Raw genomic sequence first — 25820 nt, forward strand, 5'->3', positions numbered from 1 at the left:
ATGCATTCAAGCCGCAAATCAGAAAAGAAGATGCAATCTCCAAATGGAATTTGTTAAAGATGTCCTTGATTGGAACCTTTGCAGCCAATGCTTCATGAAATTAAGTTGGATTGCACTTTTGTCCGCCTTATCTCAAGTTGAAAGTGGTGGGGACGAGGTTAAGTAGAAGTCATGCATCAACAATTGCTTGTCCTTCTCATGGGAAATGCTCTGAATATTGTGAGCTCACCCTTCACCACCAACGGCCCAAACTACTGAGAGTGACGACACCCTACCTGCATTACTTCTACTATATTCAACAAGCTCCACAAGCAACAGTAATCAATCTTTCTTGCAAAAGCATCACAAACATCTCTTTATTCTGAAGATGACTAGACTACCCGCAAGATCTCTATGTTTGTAACATATGACCATATATTCGTATTTGACATGACACCAATAACATAAGGCTGAAATGGCGTTGTCTTCTAACCTGCTCCTTGGTATGATCCCTGATGACTTCATATGCTTCAGCTGGTGAATCTTCCATCTTGCCTCCAGCCAGTCAGGTAACTCTGATGGTCCCCATGAAAACAGAGCTTGGGGATGCTTTAGTTTGATTTAGAGGCCTCATAGGGGCAATAGTGAGCTCTAAATCAGGTTCTTGGAGTTGAATTTGAGGCTTTGCCATCAAGGAGGACGACCGTGACATTATACTAGGAGATGTGCTCATTGAGACCTGACAGATGGACATCAGATTAAGACTGGAAGGCAATTGGGTTTCTTGTTCTGATGAACGAAGTCTGGTTGTGGTGTTGACACCAACCTTGTGGCATGTTGTCTGAGTAGGAATTTCTAGCTCGGATGAGAACTGGTCCCTTGACCTGGAAGAGTCATTATATTGCACCGATCTTGCAACCTGAAACATAGATTGGAGAGAACAATTAATGCTGGATTAGCTTTTATAAGAAGTTAGCAATTGAGAATGGTTGATGTGTACCACATCAAAAAGACTTGATCGACGCTTCTTCTTGTGAAGACTGTTCTGTCTGAGAAAATATTTCTGCGCATGGCTCGCAACTTGGGTTGGCGTCCTTGTGGTCACAAAGTGCCGTGAGATTCCTCGCCAGTCTCCCTTTCCCAGTTTCTCAAGCCCAGCTAGAAATGTCCTGTGCTCTTCCTCAGTCCATGGAACTCCTAAGGACCATTTAAGCCTTTTAATTATCCAAAAGCATGGACAATAACTTGAGTTTTACTGGAAATTAAAAGAGAACCAGTGGTTGAAACTTGGCAAAGAAAATCAACTAATTCTTGTACAAGCCTAGAGGAAAAAATTCAGGAAACTAAGAAAACAAAAGGCATAGCAACTAGTAACAAAGGAAGGAGTAAAGGAAACAGGACCATTTCATGAATAGATAATCTAAAGAACCCCAAAAAAAAAAAAAACATGTACCACTCAATTTGCATTGAAACAAAAACCAATTTGAATGCATAGATAAAAGGAAACAGAGATGATCTTTAGATTATATAGATAGCCAGTTACAAAACGTAGGTGATCCAATATCGGATGAAAGGGGGGCAAACTGAATTAGATAACCAAAGCAAATCATTGATGCAGTATGCATATTAGGTTCAGCCAACAGGAATCAAAGAAATGGAACATAAGAAACTTAAAGAAGATCAGCATAAAAAAAATTTTCCATGCAGGTTCATAGGTTATGCGGAAAATTTTGACGCATTTCCAATAACTTACACCTGAGGAGTTCAAGATGGTGTTCTAATAACTCACCCTTCTTCCTCTCTTGTGCTCTGTCCACGAGGCCATCAGATAAATAGCCATTAGAAGTTTTGTCGGTGTTTTCCTCTATAGAAGCGAGAGAAGAAGATGATGAAGGAGAAGAGGAAGAAGATGCAGGATAAGAAGAAGAAGATAAGCATTCCATGCTGAAGCTCTTCTTTATGGGGGAAGCTACTTGAAGCTGCACGCCGAAGAGCCTCAGTCCACCAGCACCCACTAGACTTCTTGGACTGCTGCAAGTTCTTGAGTTGTGCCCATTATTCCCGCAGTAAGAGCATTTCCTTGCCATCATCAACCCTCGGAATCCCAACTTCCAAGGCCAACACTCACTTGGAGAGAGAGGCTTGATACTACCGTCTTGGGTGGGGTTATGAAGAGTAGGTGAGAACGAGAGATTGGTTGGAGAATTCTTATTTGGATTATGTCGCTAACGGAGACCCACTAGTATGAGTTTGTCCAGATACTCATACAGGTATATGGCATGTACGCCTTGTACTCATTGCATTAGGAACCCAAGAATATATAAGTTCGGTTCGGTATTGCTACTCAGATAATACTCTTCCATCAAAAAAAAAAAAAAAAAATTCTAATACAAACAGTATATTAATGCTCAAGTTGAAATCGTTGCGCTTTTGTCATGTAAGCATGATACGGATTATTGTCTCTAATTGGTGCAAAAGCTAAGTTGGTGTATTTATATTGTGGTGCATTAGGACTCTTCAATTCAGATGTGCCTACATACATGCACATGGAGGAGGGGGGGCCGAGAGAGAGAGAGAGAGAGAGAGAGAGAGAGAGAGGAAGACAAGATCCACCAATGAGATGAAGGTGGGTAGCTGGAAATACTCAGCTGATGCAACAAAGATGATAAATTATTTCAAACTTGGATGTTGGTAAGTCGCTATTTATAGGAATTTGTTGAGTGCATCTATAGTATTTTGGGATGTGACTCAAAACGCTGCAAACATGTTAGACACAGAAAAATTCAGGCATTCAGTTTTTTACTTCTATTTTTTTTCTTCATAAAAGGGCTAAGAGGCAATTCAATTCAAACTCGATTATATCGATATGTAAGGAGGCTTCTTAAAACGTCAGAGAACTTGAAGACATTCGCACACACCAAATCGAACATGTCCAAGCAATGTTTGACAAACTTGTGGTTTATCTGACCAAGTTTCATTTTGTTACATGAAGATCAAACTCATTGGCCAAATCATGGTGGGTGGGTGGGGGGGGGGGGGGGGAAGATATTTTCTTCTCACACAAGCAACCATAGATGATGATGTATTCTCCCAAAAAGCCTAGCAGATTATGTGCTGATGGGCAACTGTGAAATTAGATATTAATACACATATGTGAGAAGATATTTGTCTTCCCTAGTCTCTTTGGGACTACAACTCATGAGATAGCCCAATGAACCACCTTTAATTTATCGGTTTCGCATATGCTAATGCCAAGTTGAGTATAATTAAACAGTTGCTCGTTGTACTAGAAATCCCCAGACATTTTGGTACCCATTTGGCCTCATCATGGATGGGAATCTTTTCTAAGATTGAAAAGTTAGAATACTCCTGAAGAAGATTTTTCACTGATTGACTCGGTTGCTCTATAAATTTATCTGAAGTGCCTCATTAGTGTATTGGCATAGGTTGGGATTTTCTTTTCCCAGGGAACAACTCATAAGCCTTAATGGTTCTTTAACTTTCCAACATAATGAAACAGTTTAGTCATACCTTATGCTGATCACCCCTTGAGAGTGACCAATATCTATATGCTTGCACAGGAAGTTGAGATGGCCAAGCCACCAACTGCATATTGTAGTAGAGAACTACTTTCCAAACCTTTTCTTTATTAGCATTGAGGAAGGAGAGCAACTGTTGTTAAAACTTTTTATATATTCCTTCACTGTAGACAAACTTTGGAGTCTTGAAATCAGTATTGCTTTTTTTTTTTTTTTTTTAAGACCATCGCCAGTTCATTGGAGCAATGGTCCCGAATAAAGGTTTCTCCGTAGTAACAGGTTCTTTAGAGAGCTATAAACTGATTCCCATCAGAAAAGTGCAATTCCACTATGCTGATTCCTGTGAAGGTCCAATACATGGACATTTTCATATAAACAAGTTGCATTCCCACTCTTTTTCCAGAGAGAGAGAGAGAGAGAGAGAGAGAGAGAGAAATTTGTTATTCTTTAGCTAGCCTCATGTAGGCCATCACCAGGATTTCTCCAGCTCTGATGGACAAACAGGACCAGCAGACAAAATGGGAAAAGGTCTGCAATTTGCCAAGGTTCTGTACAATCCAAGGTCATATTAAGGGGAGAATCTGTAATCTATTCGTGGTAGCTTTTCGCCTTTTACAACAAGCATACAACAATGACTAAACTAGCTTAAGTATCTGACAGTCTGTAGCCTATGGTTGGAAGGAAGTTCAGGCCTAGGGGCATCAATTTCCATTTTAGTGAGAAATTGGAAGAATAATTCCATGAGATGTAGAGGCATGTCAGCACGCACTCGCATGCTGGCATGAGGGCTGGGTTGGTGTATCATTTTAATCTATCACATAACATCATCATCATGACAATTAGTGGAGAACCAATTCAGATAACATTTGATAATTTATCCTGTCAAACTAGAACAACATGATTAACATAATCCAACAGCGAAGATATGGTTTTTTAGTAGAAAGATAAAGTGACAAACAACTTAGTACTATTATATTTATGATTATTATTATTATTATTATTATGGTTTTATCTAATGTACCTTCTGGGTCCACATGATGTTAGTTCAAAGAAAGCAAATGCAACGAATTCTACTGAAATATATGTTTGCCTCCATCATTTAAATCCATCCAACAAAGCAATTGGACGTCACATCATGTGTACCTAATTTAATTCTGAAGACTTGCATGCTAATTTATTTGGTTTTGGACTAATTGTTATACATTGCTTCATGACAAGGACATTTCTCCTGCATATATGAATGACCAATCTTTGCATAGTTTCTAGAAATAGCTTGCTTAAAAAAGGATTAAAGTCAATACTTCTATTCATCATCAAATAGTTGCGGTTAAGAAAGGGAACACATCGCGATCATTAATTGGTTTTTGACAGAGAGATCCACATGGGTCTAATCTAGAGCTCCAAATCCTCATAAAGTTGCAGGACTGTCAGGTCGTCCTCATGTTTCTTTTTCCCCCAATTCAATTGAGATGAGGACTGAAACAAAAGTTGTCCTCATATCAGACACACACCTACACTCTTGCAATTATTTAGACTTAAATGTCACATAAGTTGGTTGTACGGAAACATTGGATTTTTCCTCTCCCACGATATCTTTTGTCTTGGTCTGGATGTAAGTTTTTGTGGACAACCAAGTGGGAATGAGGAGAGAGAAAGTAATATCCAAAAAAGAAAAAAAAGAAAGAGAAGAGCAGAAGAAATTACATACCAAAGAAATAGATAGAAAGATTGGATAGGGGTAGATAGATCATATTAGATTATCTGGCAGAAGACAAAAAAGAGCCAAGAAATTGATCTAATGGGAAATCGTGCCACTGAGTCTAAACTCAAAAAATAGTTAACAGTAATAAGTCAATAAGATTGTGTGCGCAAAATGTTTGGATCACAGTCCTCTCAATTTCCTTGCTTCTAGATTGTAAAGCTTCCTACTTCTTACAACAGTATGGCTAAAATTGATGTTATCTTTCTTTGACATGTTACATCTCTCGTACGTTCTACACTGAAAATTGAACAATTGTTGTAAAATAGACCCATAGGCTGCCTTTCATGTTCACTGCCAAGATAGGAACCTTTTAAAGCGAACCCGATTGAATAGGTCATCAAATCGATTCAATGAGTCTCAGTGATCAAGGAAGGCCATGCTAATAAAATTTATTGCCATGGACCAGCCTAATTACCTACCTCTAGAATGACTCGATAGGAGTGGATTGGTCATCCTGAAGTGAGTCATGATCTGCTCTTTAGTGTTGTTTCGAGAAGGAAAAAGCATGGGTCCACATAATCATTTCAACCCATCTTTTAAGTGAATGAAGCTCTGTATCTCGGCAACCAGTGGTGAATTGGAGCACTCTCGGGCTGAACTTTCTTCGCGAGGCTGAAATTGTCCATGAAAGAGGACCTTGTGTTTGTCTTGTTTTTACCTGCCAATTAGGCCTAGAATTTGTGAGCATATCTTGTTAGCTACTTAAATCATAAAAGCTTGATTAGTTCGGCATGACACATGCTCTCTACAAGCATATTTCTCTGTTGAACTTCGCATAAACAGCATGCAGTTTCCGGAATTGTACACGAAACAAAGCACATATATGTTGTGTTTGTCTATAGATTGAAAGGAGGAGAAAACCCTACAATTTTGAAGGCCATATGGCAAATCAAGACAACATTCTACATTTGCTTTGCACTGTGAAGAACAATACAGATCTGGAGAGGTGGAACTGTCAAAAGAGAAGGTAAAAGGCAGGCATCATATTCCGGGCAGATTCTTCCATTGTACCGAGTGCAGTGGCCTAACAAATCAACGATGGTACTACAGCCTGTTCCTATGGCCTATCAAAGCCCCAAGAGTGAGAAAATGAGATAACATATTCTATATCCCATAAGCTGTTGGATTAAGTGGTTTGCTAATTGGCTAACCATTCATTAGTGTCTTGAGAGTCAGACACCATTATCTAACTTTTATTAATGCACACGCAAGCCCAGCAGCACTTTGAGACGGCAAAACTTCAAAATTCAAACAATCAAGCAAAGCACAGTCAGATAACTATTTCCAGTATTAAGATCACAAAACTGCAATTAACTCTGAAGTCGAGGTCTGGATGTTTCATTAAGTCAACCCAAGCCAGCATCAGCTGTTGAATTGATGGGCACATTTTGTGCAAAAAGCCAGCAAGCTATTTAGACATTCATAAAGGCTTGATCGTTTAACCATAGAATTTGAATCAAAGGCCTAATCACTTGATGAGTATGATGATGAGAAAATGGAAATAAAAAAGCTCAGATACAGAGGAACAAGGGAACACAATAACAAGCTCATACCACATCTCCCAAACCCACACTTTTAGTTGCAAAATCTTCCTTGCATCCTTCATTGTTGCAATTGCTTCTGTTGTTGTGTCCTCTCCACCAAAGTTGTCAGCTGATATGGAGTCAGAAAATTACCCATTTTTTATATATGAAGGAAAAAAGATAATATGCAGGATATTAACACCAACTAACATGATAGCTGCATTTCCACACCACGCGCACACACACACAGAGAGACGCACGCACGCCCACACGCACAACAGACATTGGAGAAGGAAATATGTAACACACACAAGGAGGGATGCTGGGAGAATAGCTGTCAGTTATGATTATGGGTCATAATAAAGATAAGTCTGTGTTCATGAATTTTTTGGCATTTTGCTGGCAAAAAACAGTCCCATCAATTGCTTACAATTTTTTCCTTTAAAAAATCACTAGGCGGCTTCACTAAAGCAAGAATTATTTCAGTCAAAGAATGAAGGTTTCTGAAATTTAGTTTCAAGAAACTCACTCAGAGTTGTGAATTGAAAAAAAAAAAAAAAGCATTGTGTGGATTGACAAAACTGCGAGCAGGAGATTACACACCTGATTGCTTGATAGAAACCATATTGATGCTTCTCAACTTTGTCACATAAAGGCTATCACACAGAGATCTATCTGAAGTGTGCATTTCACACCTTTTAGGAAAGGCATACAAGTTGATCTTTGAAAAATTTGACAACCAACTATGACGAAAGAAATGATCTGCTTCCCTATTTTTACATGGCATCATGTGTGAATTCAATGGAAAGATATGCTATTGGGCACGAACCATTAAGACTCATGCATATTTGGGATGTAGAATGTGTGATCTGTACAATATATCAAAGTCCAAACACAACAACATTGCATATTTTCACAATTTTTTTTTTTTTTTTTTTTTACAATTCTAAACCTTTGGGGAAACTTGATGAGATACATTCTTTATGCTTGATATTTGTGCTACACCCCAAAACCTGCCATTCAAGCCTGCACCTGATATGGATGCATATTCCCTAGGACATAACCCTAGAGGCTATACAAGACCTATAGATCTGAACCAATTGCTCAATAATGGTAGATTACAAATCGAGATAAACAAAGCATTTCACAAATAATAAGTGCCAGAAATATAGGTTTAGATACGTCCGGTATCTGGTATATGGTTTAACTAACTATTCTACCAAAATCCTGGATCAACTTCATGAAGCTAGGCATCCTATGGCTTTGGAAAGAGAGAAAGTAATAATACAAATTATCAGCTCAGTAAGAATTCCACAAACACATACCAGCATGAATAAGACAACAGTTTTTAGCAAATATATAACTGCTAAGAATATAGCTATTATCAAATACATATGCCAATCATTCGATAATTAAATATTTAGCGAACATATATAGCATATATATTTCAGATATCAATGCCAACATGTATTACTAGTTGTTCTAATATATACATGCACATACACATTAGTAACCAAGAGAGATCCTAACCTACACATTAGTAACCAAAAGAGATCCTAGGCTAGTCCTCTCCGGTCAGGATTTTTGTCCATCCACACAAGATTAAGTCAAACCTTAATTAGACAGGTAATTTAACATGAATGAGAGGAGCAGGAGTGATCCAAGTGGTCATTCTTTCCCCAAGGGCTAGGGATTAGGCCGAAGAAGGGACAAGGAGAGAGGAAGTGGGATGGGGATGGGGAACATCACCCACGCCAGGGTCCAACCCACCAAGATAGAGAGAGAGAGAAGGGGGTCGATGGGGGAAGTGATGCAGGGGAGGGAAAAGGTGGGAGCAGAGGAGGTGCAGCCGTGGAACAGGGAACCGGGGTAGCTCGGCCTTAGCGGTCGGCTGAGCGGCTAGTCCGGCAAGAACGCCGGCGTCTTGGTCGACGGGGAGGAGGGAAATACGTGGGTCGAGAGAGAGGAGGGAAGAGAGAAAGGAGGAGGAGGTGTGGCTACCCGGCGGTGGACCGACCCGGTCCAAATGGACCGGCCGGTTCATCAGAATTTCTCCCACTTCAAAAGCTCTACCATCCTTGTCTCTCTAATCTATCCGCCTGGGGACTAACTTGTTTTGCTGAAGATCCCTAACAGAAAACAGCTGCCTTCATATAATTCCATCTTCGTTTTTCCTTGTTTTCAGAATAAGCCGCCCTCATAGACATAAATCAGTGGGAGATCCACGTATTAGCGTCGGTTCCTGCGTTCAGACGGAAGTTGAGTATGCTAGAGGGGAGCACAGTCCAAGTGTAGGAATCCCCCCCCCCCCCCTCTTCTTTCCAAAGTGCCCTCTTGCAGTCGGTCAGTATCGGAGAGTAAACTGAATGCACTTAGCATCGAGTTTGCACCAGCTTTGTTGTGAATAGAGGAAATATTTAATATGCCTTCATTCTAAGAAGTTTCAAGAACTAAAGGTGAATAATTGAGACATAATAGCTATCTGTAGAGAACCTGAATGGTCTATTCACAAGGTCAACGAGGACAGCAGTTTCTTCATACTTTGGCAAGTGATAGGAAGAAGTGAAGAGGGGTTCTCAAAGGGGGATAAGGCATCTCGAAGGATTATAAAGAGATCCATGTAAACATGATTACTAAGTATAGCAAGCGCGGGTAAATGCAGTGAAACAAGTTCTTTTGGTAGACTTGGATTACTATTGTTGGACCCTTAATCTACACCTACCAATTAGGAGGTTCGGTGTGAATTTGCATTAGGAGAAATTCTGATAACGAGTGTCTGTCAAGGTAGTGACATTTGATGAGAAAAGAATATAGGGCGCAAGCTAGGCCAATAGCACGGCCAATTAGATGGCGAGCTATGTGACAGATCAATTTGGAGCGGATAGTTGGTATGATGTTTTTGTTTTGTCGATGTCCTCTCGTGATATTATTTTTTTAATTTTTTAGTTATATTCATATGCGTACTGATCCTTCTTATCAAAAAAATAATAAAAAAAAATTAGGCTTGAGATTCGAGGGAAGACTTGGAAGACAAAAGTTTAGCCAACAAAATTGAGAAAAACGAGCTCTTGTGATGCAATTGAAGTAAGAAAAAATTAATAACAAACAAATCCCAAACGAGACCAACGGCGAAATACCCAAATTTATAAGTTTCACTAGCCAGAATCCATCTTAGAAAAAGCTGAAAAAACAAAGCAGTCACCAATACAAAAGTTATTAAGGAAGGTGGACAAAGTGGAGATTAGCCAATCAGTTTGCATATCGGTGAAAGTAAAGTTCTAACTAAATAATATTATAGTCAAGTGTTGGATGGATGTCTGGTTAGGACACCATCTTTCAAAATCTTTTCAGTACTACGCAATGCAGCAGGAAAAAAGAAGAAACAAAATAAAAAAAATAATCAAAATACGTAGATCAGTCACAAAAGGACTTACCTCCATGGGGTATGCAAACTTCACTATGAAAAAAAAATTTTACAAAAAGAGACTTCATCTTCAACCCTTGTACACCCAATTCTCTCTCATTAGAAGTTCTCCTCTCAAAAGCTCTCTCTCTTGGAAGACCCCTAAACTCCTGAAGTGCCTGGCGTCCGCTGTCCAGGAGCCTCCTGCTCCTTCTCTCTCAGTGCTTCCGCCTCTCTCTCTTCTCTCGGATTCCTCTATACGGTGGTTTGCGGCAAAACCAGAAGACCACACCACTCTGTTGAGGCATAGGCCTTTTAAAGGCCTTAAACAAGGATTTAAACCTAATTAGATTAGGTTTAGGTCCCCTAAACAAGCCAAACAAGCCCCTGAACCGTCGGATCAAGATCGGAAACTCCTTAGATTGTCCAATCACGATCGGCCTATATAATAGTACCGTAGACCGTAAGAAACGTATGGGAAACGCCCACGCGGTCCGCCATGGACCGTCAGATCCACGGTGGATCGAGGTACAGGCCCAGGCAAGGTGCTTGGGCCTGGGCCGGCCCCGCACGCAGGCCCACGCATGGGCTGGGCTGTGCGCCTGCCTGGACCGCACGCCGCCTAGGTCGTGCGTCCCATGCATTGGTCCCTCCTGGGCCGTGTGCCGCCGCCGCTCTGCTGGCCCACCACCGGCCACCGGCGGTCCTTCGCCGCTTCGGATCTCGTGCAGACTTCAAAAGCTCGTATCTCCTCCATCTGAGCTCCGTTTTGGATGATCTTTGTCTCGTTGGATTCTATTTTTCATCGTGAACCTCACTGTGGGCTCAATGTGGACTGAATCTCGAGGCATCAAATCCTAACAATCTTCATCTCGACTCGATATTCGGTCTCCTCCAAACTCTGAGAGCTTCTGGATCTCCTCGCCACTATGCCCTGGGGCAATCGTCTGCTGATCATGGATGGACAAACATGGGAGTCGAACCAGGTTGCTCGATCCCATCTCCATCGTATGCTGTGCTTCTCCTGATCTGAGATCTGTTCGGGGCATCATCCTATGGCAATAGGAATCTTACCTTGCAACGTTGCCTCTCGTCCTCCCGAATCTCCTGTCTCGTGCCCGATCCACCTCCAGGAGCTCCACCTCGCTCTGGGCTCCACTTGGCTCCCGAAGCTCCACCTCACACTGGGCTCCCCACCAGGTAATAATATCTTTTGCCCCCTTCTTCCCCTCCAGCACAATCCTATTGCCGCATAGCACCCTCAGGATTCCTTCATCAGCTACCGTCTTGTAGCCTTTCGAATCCAGTCTGCTAAGTGAGATAAGATTCTGCCTGAAATTGGGTATGTATCGGACCTCCCTCAATCTCCTCACTACACCGTCATGTGTCCTCCAGCTGACCGTCCCAATGCCTCTGATCGCACGGCTCGATCCATCCAGCAGATATACAGTACCTTCACTGTTCTCCAGGGAGTCAAACTGCTCCTCTCTGCAATATACATGATAGGATCATGCAGAATCTAATATCCACTGTCGGGAAGAAGTAGATACCTCATCAGATATCTTCAGGACATCTCCATCTGAATCGCTATCGGCCGTCGCTACAGCAGCCACCGTCTGATTTTTGAGTTGAGGGCAGTCTCTGGCTAGATGCCCCAACTCCTCACATCGGTAACACCTGGTTTTGCTCAAGTCCCTTCTGGACTTGAACCGCCCTCGTTGCGATCTTCTGTCGCTCTGTCTACCACCTCCTGCTCCTCCAGAAGCCACCAAAGTTGAGCTACCGCCACCTGAACTCGAAGCTGGGTTCTCCCTTTTGAGAACCTCATTCTGGAGTATCGCCGCGGTGACCTCGTCCATCTTGATAGTGCTCTTCCTCACTAGAAGAGCAGTCACCAAGGACTCGTACGAAGGGAGAAGCGATGCCAGTAATACCAGCGCCCTGGTCTTCTCCTCAATATTCTCACCAACGCTGAGGAGGTCGGTGAGGACCTTCTGGAAGTGGCTGAGATGCTCCTGCACGCTCTGTCCCTCAATCATCTGCAGTTGGTAGAACTGCCTCCAGAGAAAAAGAGTGTTGGTGAGAGATTTTGCCATGTACAACTCCTCGAGCTTCGACCACAGCACTATCGAGGAAGTCTCGCTCAGCACATGGATCACCACCTCATCCATCAGGTACATGCGGATGGTGCTCACCGCCTGCATCTGTAGCCATTTCCAATCCCGCACCTCTATGGTGGTCGGCTTCTCATCGCACAAGAGAGCATCGATCAACCCCTGTTGGATGAGCACGTCCTTTAGCCTTGCTTGCCACAAGGAGAAATTGCTCTTACCATCAAACTTGTTGATCTCCATCTTGATTATTCCTGTCTTCTCCATCTTCAATCTTGCTCACCACCGCTGCAATCTGCGTCCTTGTACCGCCTTGCTCTGATACCACTTGTTGGGTAGATGTCTGGCCAGGACACCACCTCCCAAGACCTTTTAGTACTACGCGATGCAGTAGGAAGAAAGAAGAAACAAAACAAAAAAAACAATCAAAATACGTGGATCAGCCATAAAAGGGCTCGCCTCCACGGGGCATGCAAACTTCACTATGAAAAAGAAATTTTACAAAAGGAGACCTCACCCTCAACTCTTGTATACCCAATTCTCTCTCACTAGAAGTTCTCCTCTCAAAAGCTCTCTCTCTCTTGGAAGACCCCTTGAACCCCTAAAGTGTCTGGCGTCCGCTATCCAAGTGCCTCCTGCTCCTTCTCTCTCAGCGCTTCTGCCTCTCTCTCTTCTCTCGGGTTCCTCCGTATGGTGGTTTGCAGCAAAACCAGGAGACCACACCATTTTGTTGAGGCACAGGCCTTTTAAAGGCCTTAAACAAAGATTTAAACCTAATTAGATTAGGTTTAGGTCTCCTAAACAAGCTAAATCAAGTTCCTGAACCGTCGGATCAAGATCGAAAACTCCCTGGGCCGTCCGATAACGATCGATCCATGGAATAGTACCGTGGACCGCAAGAAATATATGGAAAATGCCCACGCGGTCCGCCATGGACCGCTCGATCCATGGTGGATCGGGGTACAGGCCCAGGCAAGGCGCCTGGGCCTGGGCCTCGCCTGTGCGCAGGCCCGCGCATGGGCTGGGCCGTGCACCCGCCTGGGCGCGCTCCTGGCTGGGCCGCGCACCCGCTGGGCCGCGCGCCCGGCTGGGCCGCCCACCCGCTTGGGCTGCGTGCCTGGATCATGCGTCCCCCGCATTGGCCCGCTTGGGCTGTGTGCCGCCGCTCCGCCGGCCCGCCATCGCGTCTTCCATCGCCTCAGATCTCGTACCGACTTCAAAAGCTCGTATCTCCTCCATCCAAATTTCGTTTTGGGTGATCTTGATCTCGTTGGACTCCGTTTTTCGCCGCGAACCTCGCTGTAGGCTCAATGTGGGCTGAATCTCGAGGTGTCAAATCCTAACATCAAGAAAGTAGCATAAGTCCATAATATGACGCAATAAGCACGTTTTGATTAATCATATGCGTTCCTTGTACAATTGAACTATGACAATATAGCTAGAATATTTGTTCAATTAGAGGAAGTTTGGACACTGTTACCAATAAAATGCCAGAGAATTTTTGCAGAGATGGACTTCCGAAACAATGAACGGAGGAGGAAGGATATGATCTGTGCCGAAGGGGAGAGGACCTAAGAAAACTGAGATAGGAATAGGTTGCATTTGAGAAGGACATAACTCTGAAAAGAGTAAATGGCATTAGAGTGTTAACGAAGTTGATTGCCATAACAGATGGCACGAGGAGGTTGCTTGGATTTAATTGTTTATTTTCTAATGAGGTCACCATTGTTTAAATTCTGTTCGTCATGTTGTGTTTCATGAGAAGAGCTTGAAAGAACGACAGATCTCACAATAAAATTCAAGGAATCGTTTGGCACAAGAGTTATTAGAAAATAAAATATGAAGATGTAGATTTTATATGTTTAAATATAACTATTAATTAAGTCATAATACTTTTTGGCAAACATGTTATGCACACAAACTAATTAGTGGGTTTTCATTGCGATGAAGATGGGTTTATCTTAGAAAAAGTTGTGCATAACTAGCAAATAAAACATTAAATTGGAAAATGTTGAATAATTATTGTTTATTTTGACCTAGGAAAAATCTTGCATAAGAATTATTTTTTCCAACGGAGAGGATTATATCTATGATATTTTATCCCCAAAAATTTGAAAAAAAGTAATATAATCAATAATTACGATATTTTTAGACCTAGAGAGACTCTAACCCGATTAACCAAGCTGATCAAATTCTTAATTAAACCCATTAAATATTACTCCATGGGCAGATATAACTTAAATATTTTGTTGGATCTAATTCAGGCCTAAATATATCTGATCATCGTCAATTTAAAATTTGAAAGATAATTAAAATACTTTGTTGGGCATAATTCGAGCCCAAATTCATCCGATCATCACCAATAACAACTTTTGGATCTAAAACCAAAACCTAGCAACTTAATATCACTTCTCTTGTTCTCTCCAACATGCATCATACGCATTATTAGTAAAACAGAGCCATTAAGCAAATTATTGAAGCCCTCTGGCCAAGATTATGAATCTCCTTTATGTTTCGTTTGACGAATAAAATGGAGAGACCCTTTGCACTGGAGAACCATGAAAGGAGGGAAAAAAAAACTCAAAAATGCTAAAAGAAATAAAGGGGGAATGAAAGTTCTGAATTGTCAGGTGCTTTAGTCATGGATGTGGCAAGCGAGAGGGCAGATCAAAATGGAAAGAAGAAACAATTTTGGTGAAAGGCTCTGTGAAAAGTTTAAGATAAAAATAGTGTTTACATATTTTAAATGATGTTGTAATGATAGGGTAAAGGATGATATTTGGATCAACCAAAAATTAGGCATGATGGGGACTACGTTGAAATTAGGCAAAGTTAGAGGGATGGAGTTGTAATTTAATCCTTGAATGAATAATTTCAAGGCAGGTTGGTCAGCTTGGGTCGGTCGGCGTATGGTCTTGTTTGGGAGGGTGGCTAGCGTACTTCCGGTGCTCTCAATCTCTCCCATCCGCTCCTGTCTCCGCCGCATCTTAAAACCCTAGCTCTCTCCACTCCAATCCAAGCCGAAAGGAGTCCTCGACCCTAGGGTCCGATGGAGATCGATTCTTCCATGGTCTTCTTCTTCCTCCTTTGATATCGTGGTAGGGTTTCTGCGACCCCCTTCGATCCCTCCTCCATCCCCTCCCACGGAGATGGCCACCGGGAATCCTTTCGATCTCCTCGGAGACGACGACAACGACGATCCTTCTCAGCTGATCGCCACCCAGCAGCAGAGGATCGCCGCCAAGAAGCCCGCCCCCGCTGCCGCCCCTCCGGCGGCCGCCAAGCTTCCGTCCAAGCCGATCCCTCCTGCCCAAGCCGGTGGGTTATCTGGGTCTTCATATTTAATTTCCTTTACTATTCTCTGTGGATGGGTTCTTTTGGGACATCAGATCCCCCTTCTAATTTATATCGCCGGGAGCTTTATTATTTTATTTTATTTTGGGTTAAACTTTGCCCGGGTTTCATATTCGTATCGGATTTACCGTTATTTTCTGTTTCCTTCTTGGTGTATTTGGATTTACAGTGAGGGATACGAGGAGCAATGCGGCAACAGGCCGAGGTGGTGCCGGGCGTGGTAGGGGTAGGCGTGGAGGTTGGACCGGCCCGAATAGAGGTTTTGGCAATGGGGATGCCAATGGATTTACTGGGGGTTATGGTGGCGGTAGCATTGGTGATGAGGGGGATGCTGGTAAGCCTTTTGAGAGGGAGCGTGGAGGCCATGCCTCGCAAAGGCAGCCATACCGTGGTGGTCGGCGCGGTGGATATAGCAATGGAGAGGCTGGTGGTGACTCTGAACGTCCTCCACGGAGGGTTTATGAGCGACATAGCGGAACTGGCCGCGGTTATGAAATGAAACGGGAGGGTTCAGGCCGGGGGAATTGGGGAACACCAACTGATGATATGCTTACACAGTTAAGATTAATCTTTCATGTGATTATATTTAGGTATGTTTCTTTCTTTCCTTTTTATTGCGTTACCCTCACTTCTGGAAATGTTTGATGGAGTAGGGCAACTGATGATAACGGGAACATTGATGAGAAGCTTGCAAGTCCTGAGAAGCAGCCACAGAAGGAGGATGGACCATTGTCTGAGGCGAATAAGGATAACAAAGAGGGTGAAGCAAATGAGTCAGAAGACAAAGAGCTGGAGGATAAGGTATGCCTTTCATCAATTTGTTATTTGTTTATTTATTTAGTACTAGATTATTTGTTCAATGATTGGGACAGACTTTGGCAATGTAGGAAGCAGTTCTTTATGTAATCTTATGGAAGCATTGGCATGTGTAGTAATATCACTAGTCTATTTATGTATCGATTATATGATATTTTTCAGATTTGCTTGTAGGGCTGCACATGGATTGGGTTGACCTATGACCCAGTTTTGATCTGCGACCTGGTTTGACCTGATTTGACTCGACCCAATCCGTATTTGAAACTTGTGGGTTGGGTCAGGTTCAGAAGATTGGACTTGATCTTAATTCCATGTTGCGTCTGGGTCTTGTATTTTTCAACCCATCTCAACCCGATTTGGCCGGTATATCGTCCAAGGTTTTTAGTTAGATCAACAAAAAATGGGCTCGATCCAACACAAACCCAATCTGGCAGAATCATATTAATCTCCTTCTCCTTCATTATAAATACCTTTTTCAATTCATTAAATGATCTCTTGTTTAAACTATTTCCTCTTTCATCTCAACAACTATGCCTCTTCTTATTTATTTTTACTTAAAGTATATTTAAACATTCATATGTTTGTTTTGGTTATTTGTTATTTATAATGCTTCTAGGTATATCAATATATATTTTAAAAACCATAGTTTGTAAATTTAAGATTGATCAATCATTTAGATGAATTCAGAAGTTTTTGAATGAACGTTCAACTTTAAATTGACTTTTTTAGTTGTATTTAATTTTTTATTGATTTTATATTTAACTATTATAAATTGTTATATAGCTATAAAAGAATAGCTAGATGTTTGACTCGACCGGTATTGGATCTGAACTCGGGCATTTTGACTTGGGTTTGGGTCATGCTTGTCCCCGATCTAACTCAAACGACTTGCTGGGTCTAAAATCTTTGGACCTAACCTGACTTACCCGATCAGCTAATGGATTGGGTTTGGGCCCAAAATCAGGAACCAACTATGAAATTGGGTCGGGTCGGGATCAAGCATAACCCAGTCTAACCCAATCCATTTGCTGCCCTACTTGCTTGTGTGCGTAACTGCAAATGTGCTACAACATCAACTCTGAGTCATCTCAAAGACATTGAAAAAATTGAACAAAATCAGTCTTTTCTGCTGTTCAGTGAAATGCATTTTGTAGCATTGAATTGATCTTGTTTTCATGGTCTAGGTGGTATCCAATTGTTATGTATTATTTGGAAATCATGCTTCAACAATCATGCAGTGGTCCCATCATAACATAAGTAGGATTTGAGCATGCCCTGCTGCATAATTTATGATCATCCTTCCAACTAAAACTAGACTGAAGCTAAAATTGAAGGTGAGGAAAGAGGAAAATAGGAGGAAGATATATGAAAATCGCCTATTAATTTTTTTCTTTTTTAAAAAGGAAGATGTTATCTAAAGAATCATTTATATGTTAAATTGTTGGGATAATTGATACTTGTACCTTTACCCAAGCTGCATGAAGTTTAAGTGCATAACTGCAGACTTCAGCTGTTTTTATCTCCTTCATTTTGAAATATATAAAAGAAGACTTTTTTCACTTTTTGAGCTTATTCTTCTTAGGGATATGATAGGACATGGTCAGGAGTTATATCAAAACTTTGGATCAGTTATCACCTTTGCTATGTGGGAGCGGATTCCATAGAGCAAGTGTGATTGGAAATGCAATTATTAAGATGGGAAAGAATCTAACTGAAGAATGAGCCATATGTCCTTCAAAGACATGGGAACAACAATTATGATTTCAATTTCATTGTTACTATGTTAGTGTGAGTAAGAAGGTGTGAGTAAGAAGTGGCCATATTTGTGTCCATGTTTCTGTCAACTTGATGGGTGAGATACCTACCATGCACCGCTAATATCTTTATTAGAACACTGGTGCATCAAATACAAGAGCAACTCTATGTCCTAGGTTTTGAAGAAAAGTTAAATTATATTGTTTGTTATTTGCCATTATTTCATACATAGCTAATAGCATGATCCTTGTTAGATGCCAATCTTGTAACATCAACAAAAAAAAGCTTGAGGATTAGTATTTATTGTGGCATAGAGCCAAACTCTTATGACATAAGTAGTCTTTTGTTGCAATAATGAATGATCAGGCGGGATCTATGATCAGGCAGGAGATCCCATTAATTTCTGTTATGCAGCTTCATGCAAACCTGCTTTTAGTCCTCTTGATTGTTCCACATTTATATTTTACCTGCTTTTTTCTTGATGCTTTGTCTTCTACTCTTACCCCTCAATCAACTTTTAAAAGAATGATCTCTGACATCAGTGTTACTTAAGGCAATCCGTATTTCATATCTGCTGAAACTTTCTTGTCCATTAGGTCCTGCAAGACATAGGATGATATTTCTTTTCTAGGATTGCATACCTGTTGTACCTGAGACACTACACTATTCTACTCTATTTATTCCCTTGGTTTTAGCCATCATGATCGCTAGACCAATTGGAACCGATAATTCTTGTATAAATTTGAATTTTGTATTTCTGAAATAATTCCTAGTTAAAAGCATCATCTGATTTTAATTCTTCTTGTACTCTAGTGCCTCATACATAGCTGCTTCAGTTACAGCATATTTTCTTTGGAAAAACCTGACTAATGTACTCTAGATCCCACAACTGTCCCCCAAAGAATAGAAACTCTTCAAATTTGCCCATCATAGAGAGGTTTCAGATTTGCCATCATGTTTGGTATATATAACAGATCAATCAAGAAAAACTCATGATATACCAATGGACTATGGATCTGAGCTACTACATTTTTTTTCTCCAATGATCATAATAATGCCATGCCTCTCGAAATATTCTTCTTCCTCTTTCACATGGAGGAAGGCCTCCTTGTAGTAAATTTGGGAACAAGCCAGTTGATGAATTGACTATTCATGTGAGAATAGTTTTTATGTGAAGTACCTTTTTCCATCTTGTCTTATGAGATTGCCTTTGTCTTATTTATGTTTCTGCTTCTTATGCAAGATTTTGTATCAACTTTTCACTTGTTACACACCCATTGTTCGTTAGAACTAAGTCCATACTCTTTATTTCGCTAATGGTTGTTAAGTTTGATAGAGAATGGAATTTTGTGGTGCATTGATGTAGACTCATTACTTCATAAAAAAAATTCCTTCCATGTATCTCTAGATGTTAGTGTTCGGCAGTGTAATAAATTGTTTAAACCTGAAAACAATTCTTTTTAAGCTTGCCTTGAAGCGATGCTCTTTCTAAGGGTAATTTTTTTTAAAATTATCTTAAATTTCTCTTTAGGACTTGTGTAGTGTATCCCAACTCTTTTGGCAAGTTTTCCAAGGTTCCAAGCAAGATTTGCAAAACCGATAGGTGACTGGACTGATCAGGCATTGGGTCGGTATGGTGTTGTGTTGTACCGACACATGGTATGCATGTGGGTGTCAATCATGTGTTGATGAGAGTGAGGGAGTGAGAAAGAAGAAGAAGGCTGAGGGAGGGAAGAGGAGGGACCTATTGGAGAAGGGGAGGCGGATTGGGCTGGAGGTTGTTAATTGGAGGCTGGACTGGAGGTTGCAAAGCAGGCTAATGTCTGGTGGAGCGACAGAGAAGATGCGAGAGTCGGGCTGCGGAGGGGGCCACTGGCTGACGGACGTGAGGTCCCCCTGATCAGCATCCTATTGGTCAGAACCAAGGCAAACTGAGTGGAACTAGATGGTTTTGTTCTGTTTGGACTGATTCTGCATCTATTCTAAACCGAGTAGCCAAACCGACTCGGTTCGCATTAGTTTGTCAGTGCATCTCAAATTGGCGGTTTGGTATACCCTGGTTCAAGCATTCTATGCAATTCTTTTTTAAAAATAAATGTTCTTCATATCCTCCTCTCCTTGTCCATTCATGTGTATATAGAACAAGAATGCAGGAATCCATTCAACTTGTTTTAATATCATTTTATGCCTAAAAAATCTTATTGAAATAAGCAAATAGGTACATAACTGGTGTTTAGAATGTGTAGTTTATTAGGGATGGGGGGTGGTTTTTACAGATCTACTTTTTTGTGTTGTGAGGGTGCCAACTAGTTTACTTGATGAAGGCACTAGATGTCAAGTAACGGTGGTTGAGTTTTGCCCTTAGCCCAATTTTGTACAGGCTTCCTCCAGTTCTAGTTCTTAAAAAACTAGTTGTACCAAACATGAGAAGATCTCTCTATTGTCTTGACCACCTCAAACAAAAATACTTCCCTTTATGCTATTGTTGCTTGCTAGAAGGGCTTGGTTACTGTACTATTCTTTTGTAATATCTTCTTGTTATGTTTTGGGAGAGAGAGCATTATGCCTTTTCTTTCCCCTCTATTTGATGCTTGGTAACAGTTTTAGGGTAAGGAAATGGCTGGGAAGTGAGTTTGAGAGTGAATTTTTTGAAGTGAATGAGGCACCATGATAAAAGAGTGTCGCCTTGAGAATTTGGCCTGCTATCTTTGATTAGGTTTTTGTTGAGCGATAACCATATTTGCTATTTTGTCTTTTGCCATAAGCAATAACCATGCTTGCTATTTTAGTATGATGTAAATGTCTCACCTAATTTTCCAATCTTGCCTTTTAGAAAATTAAATGGCTGGCTGATCTATTAGCTTGGACATGGTGCATTGGTTTCATTGCAAGCATATACTAAAAACTTCCCAAGGCTCTTTGTATAGTTATGATTAAGCAACTTATTATTGCTGATGGGAAGGGCTTGAATATTGCAGGTAGCATTTTGTTTTTCAAATAACTTCTCATTATTTTAAGGGCTGGGCTTTTATCTATACCATATATCGCCATCTAGCCTTTTGTGGTATGAAATTAGAGGTGCATACAAGCAATTGATTGTAAACAGTTAAAGGCAACTTGCTTGTGGCAGTAAAAAGGATTTTTATTCTACCCAATATTTTTAAGTATTGGCCAGAAAACCAAGGTTTTCAAAATATTGCGGGATGGTCCTGCCTTGGTTTTTCCCCTAAAATGGATTCCCACCTCCCAACGCTCAAGACAGTGGATGTTCAGACTATCCTGGTCCATTTCCTGACTTGTTTCTCCCAAGGACCAGGGTGGTGGGATGTCCTCTTGTCCACCCATATTTAAAATCTTGGTCAAAAATTGTATTCTTTTATCCAATATGGATGGACTTCGGCCATGATTGAGCAACTGCTGAGTGCTGACCCCTTAGTGGTTGTCATTGGATCATAATTGGCATTTTAATCCAGTTTCAGTGGTTTGACAGAAATTGTCTGAAACTGATCATATATGCATTGTTATTCTATATATGGCTTTTGCATTGCTCTAAGATCATTTTATCATTTTTTAAAAAACACATAAATAGTTAATGTATATTTTGGGTCATTGTTTTTTTATGAATGTTGATGCATGTTGCGGCATTCCTTGTCAATGCAAGCTAAACATTCTAAGTAAAATTTCTGGATTTACCAAGTCTTGGCAATAATTCACCCATTTTATATGTGATTTGAATAAATTGCACACATGTTATCCTGAATTCACAAAGATACAAGTTAGAGGAAGAAAGCTATTTTAATATGTAGCATGTTGCAATTGCAAAATAATTAAATTTCAAAAATTAGAAGGAAAAGAATATACAGTATATTGTGGTTTTAGAAATAAATTGTTTCTATTCAAGATTTATATATATATATATATATATATATATATATATATATATATAGAGAGAGAGAGAGAGAGAGAGAGAGAGAGAGAGAGAGAGAGAGAGAATTTCATTCAATGTAATTTATTTTTGGTACTTGATGTGAGGGTAATCATAAAAAGTTCATATTCCTATGCTTTTGTAAAGAAGAAAACTTTTTATTCCAAGGGCCTGTTTGAATATTTCTAGAGGAATGTCTTGCAGGAATTGAACCTATTGGCCCACCAGCCTGCATCTTCTAAGGACCCATGAAATCCCAGCCTAAATCTCAGCATGTGGGCTGGTTGGTCTGCAGGAAGAAAAAAAAGATCCATGGGGGGTGTTGGGTTGATAGGGGCATGCTCAAATGGGCTGCTCAATCCACAAATCCAGCAGGAAATTCAGCCCAATCTTGTTAGATTACCCAAAACAAGCCCCAAATAGTTTCAAATGTTTTAGGTAATCAGTTCACTATCAAACAGTTGGATAGCTTGCTACCAAATAATGGGTAGTGTGGTAGGCTTGAAAGTTGATGTGTAACATGATTCTTTACCATGCTTGTTAGTTTTAAGTATAACTTATTTTTTAAAAAATTTCATCCTTTTGGTGCAAAAATACTGAAATGGTACATCCAGTAATTCCAAACAACATACTCAAAAGTTTTATTGTGCTTGTTTTGTGGCATGCTTAAATTTTTCTATTATTTGTCCTATTGTTTGATATTTTGTTCAAGACTTTAGAACTCGAAGCAAACTGCCAGTACTGCCAAGACTATAAACTAATAACAGATGTGCCCAGCTGAAATGAAAACTCCTTTCTAATGTTTTGGTTTATACTTAGTTGTTTTCTTATGGCCAATCCAAAGGGTCTTGCATGGTGTGAGCCAAATGCAATTGCAGGCACTCCATTTCACCTGGCCTACGTATACTTTTTGTTGTGGCAGATCAAAGAATTAACATGCTCTTCATATCACGTACAATTCAGAAAACTGCCATACCTATCAGTGTCATGTATCATGTGTACTTGAAATTTCTTGATCAAAGACATTTTGGAAACTCTGGTGTATCCAAAACTCAAATCAAATCCCTGGAAATGCTGAAGTCACCTAAAGGGAAAAAGTCAACAGGTTCTACTGAATGTAACTCAGGTTTTGAGCCTGGGGCATATCCTATTGTCTATTACCTTTCAGCCGATCTGTAGGGCCTTGCCTGACATTAGCCAGCAGCATGTGCAGTTGTGTATTACGTATAGACTATGCTGATGATGTCGTTTCAGATCTGGTGATCAGATAATGCATTGGTAGCTCTGGTGTACCCTTATCATTGATTTTTTTCTGTTCATTTCTTTTCATGGTTGTTATAATACTTGTTTGCCTGCCCCCATGCAGCAACGACTTTGAGCTAGTTTTTTCTTCAAGCACACACACACATATACACGCGCACGCGCGTGCATGCATGCGCACACGACACACACGCATGCACGCAGATAGATTTTAGATTTCTTTTGTGCAACCCATCCTTATATTGAAATTGAATTAGGTGGTGCATATCAATTCCATTTTGTTCCTCCTTGTATCTCACGTGTATGCAGGCACATGCTCATATGTATGACCCTGTTGCGGAATTATGATTTTATGACAGGTATTATGTTAATGTCCATTTAAGTTGTTTTAGACAATTTGTTATCATGGCTTGGCTTCTCTTCTCCCCTCCCATAAACTAACACATTTGGATGCTTCATTGTGCTGCTGGAAAGTGGCAAAGGTTCTAGTATTGACCCCTTCATTCATAATGCTTTCTTGACCATAGTCAAGAAACATGGTACCCGTTATTTTTGTATGTTGTATAGAAAAGTTGGTTGGGACATAGATTGAATACATATGTTTATAAATATATACATATTTGGACTTCATATGGTGTACATTCTAGAATGCAGTTGTGACTGTTAAAAATGGTTAGTTTGACATGTTTACTGGCTAGGTTTAGTCAAGACCTAAAAGAAAAAGAAGATTATGGAAAGAAATTATTTCAAACTTAAATTGGAAAAACTAATAGGTAATGAAATCTGAAAAAATGGTTTATTTTAAAACCGGGTTCCACCCTATTTTTTGTGCAACACTATAATCTCCACAGAATAGTGTGTTTATGTTTATTAGTAGAACAGACTGTCGAAATGCCCTTCAAAAACCAAGGGAAGCAAATGAATTCAAATTGTTTCTTTTTTTAAAAAAAAAAAATCATTTTGAACTTCTTTATGGGTTCACGTTAGATTCATTCAATTTTGCTTACATCTTACCATTTTGGATATGTAGTTCTCTTAGGAGCCATTTTATTGTTCATTTGTTCCCAACCTTGTTTTGTTAGAACATTCTATATTCACTTGCTGAACTGGGTTTGGGTAGGAGATGACCCTAGAGGAGTATGAGAAGATAAAGGAGGAGAAACGAAAAGCACTGCTTGCATCGAAGCCTGAAGAGAGGAAGGCTGAACTGGACAAGGACTTTGAGTCCATGCAGCTGCTTTCTCTCAAGAAAGGAAATGATGTCGTCTTTATTAAATTGGTAAAACTTGCGTAGTCATGTTGCCTTTTTCATATTCCATCTATAGAAATAGCTGTCCTAACATTAAGCAAATTGATTATAATAGGGTACAGACAAGGATTCAGGTAAAAAGAGGGACATTGCTGATCGAGAAGAACGAGTCAAAAAGGTAATACATTTGACTGTTGTAGATGTCTTCTTTTGCTTGGAGTAGTTTTATATTGATGGGTTTCTGTATCTATGTTAGTCTTTCAGCATCAATGAGTTTTTAAAGCCTGCTGAAGGCGAAAGACGTTACAGTCCTGGTGGCCGTGGTCATGGCCGTGGCAGGGGAAGAGGTGATGGCAGGCCATTCGGAGATCGTTTTGGAAGTGGGGGCACATTCACCGCTACTGCCCCTTCAATTGAGGATCCTGGACAATTCCCCACACTTGGTGGGCAATAACGTGCTTGTGATACACTTGTGCTCAATTTTTATCTGCCACCGTTTTAATTTAATCCCTTACAAACTTAGAGGGCTGATGTCTGAATCTAGTCAAATAATATATCACGTATCAAAAAGAGCACTTATTTAAACTTTGGTTGTGCGATGCACACTTTAGCCTTATTACATTTATTCTGTTGGTTCTGGTATACGCTTTTATCTGTATATCAGTGGGGCAACAATGGGCTACTTGAGCGCCAGTTGCAATGCTGTAAACTCGGTTTGCTTGGATGGTGTGCATCTTCCATTTTCAGTACAAGGTGAGTCCGTGCTTGATTTCCTCTCGGATTGTTTCTAAATTTTTCAATATTACGTGGATGTCGTGGTACATGGGCTTTAGACCAGGGATAATTGCAGGCGCTGCTCTTAATGGTATCACAATCACGCTTCTTATGGTCATCTCAAAATCTAGTTGTTTCAACCCTGACGTTAAATTATCGTATTTGGTTCGTCTTTGGTGCTCAAGATTGGCAGTTTCTTTTAGACATGACTTGGTGGACCATCTTTAGAAGTTCTTTCAGATGGTCCGTTACATCTAAACTTGATGAATGGCCTCGGTTCGATAGGATTACCAGTCTCCATGCTTTTGTTGGATAGGGGCGGCTGAAATACATGCAAAAGGTTTCCATTATCGATAACAGAATCACGCGT

General features: G+C 40.5%; 2 protein-coding genes and 1 long non-coding RNA gene across 6 annotated transcripts; 1 reads left to right on the plus strand and 2 right to left on the minus strand.

Moving 5' to 3' along the window:
- Nucleotides 1-327: 327 nt before the first annotated feature.
- Nucleotides 328-2141, minus strand: LOC105040489 (transcription factor MYBS3). 2 transcript variants are annotated; one of them, XM_010917040.2, is made up of 4 exons: nucleotides 1769-2140; nucleotides 980-1176; nucleotides 806-898; nucleotides 328-718 (listed from the first exon to the last, which is right to left on the minus strand). In XM_010917040.2, the coding sequence occupies exons 1-4, from the start codon at nucleotides 2067-2069 to the stop codon at nucleotides 545-547; spliced, it is 765 nt and encodes a 254-aa protein (XP_010915342.2). In that variant the 5' UTR covers nucleotides 2070-2140; the 3' UTR covers nucleotides 328-544. The 2 variants fall into 2 exon arrangements, with proteins under 2 accessions (XP_010915342.2, XP_010915341.2); XM_010917039.2 differs by having other exon boundaries at nucleotides 328-898; nucleotides 1769-2141.
- Nucleotides 2142-4744: 2603 nt separating this feature from the next.
- On the minus strand, nucleotides 4745-9342 carry LOC140856652 (uncharacterized). 3 transcript variants are annotated; one of them, XR_012140215.1, is made up of 3 exons: nucleotides 8334-9329; nucleotides 6834-6933; nucleotides 4745-5938 (listed from the first exon to the last, which is right to left on the minus strand). It is a non-coding gene; the product is annotated as an uncharacterized lncRNA (long non-coding RNA). The 3 variants fall into 3 exon arrangements; XR_012140213.1 differs by having other exon boundaries at nucleotides 4749-5938; nucleotides 8805-9289; XR_012140214.1 differs by lacking the exon at nucleotides 4745-5938 and having other exon boundaries at nucleotides 6831-6933; nucleotides 8805-9342.
- Nucleotides 9343-15210: 5868 nt separating this feature from the next.
- On the plus strand, nucleotides 15211-25261 carry LOC105040488 (RGG repeats nuclear RNA binding protein A-like). The gene is made up of 6 exons (XM_073254692.1): nucleotides 15211-15635; nucleotides 15841-16228; nucleotides 16325-16472; nucleotides 24548-24706; nucleotides 24792-24854; nucleotides 24933-25261. The coding sequence occupies exons 1-6, from the start codon at nucleotides 15467-15469 to the stop codon at nucleotides 25128-25130; spliced, it is 1125 nt and encodes a 374-aa protein (XP_073110793.1). The 5' UTR covers nucleotides 15211-15466; the 3' UTR covers nucleotides 25131-25261.
- The last annotated feature ends 559 nt before the right edge of the window (nucleotides 25262-25820 follow it).

The sequence above is a fragment of the Elaeis guineensis genome, chromosome 3 (genome assembly GCF_000442705.2).
Source record: "Elaeis guineensis isolate ETL-2024a chromosome 3, EG11, whole genome shotgun sequence".
Lineage (NCBI taxonomy): Eukaryota > Viridiplantae > Streptophyta > Magnoliopsida > Arecales > Arecaceae > Elaeis > Elaeis guineensis.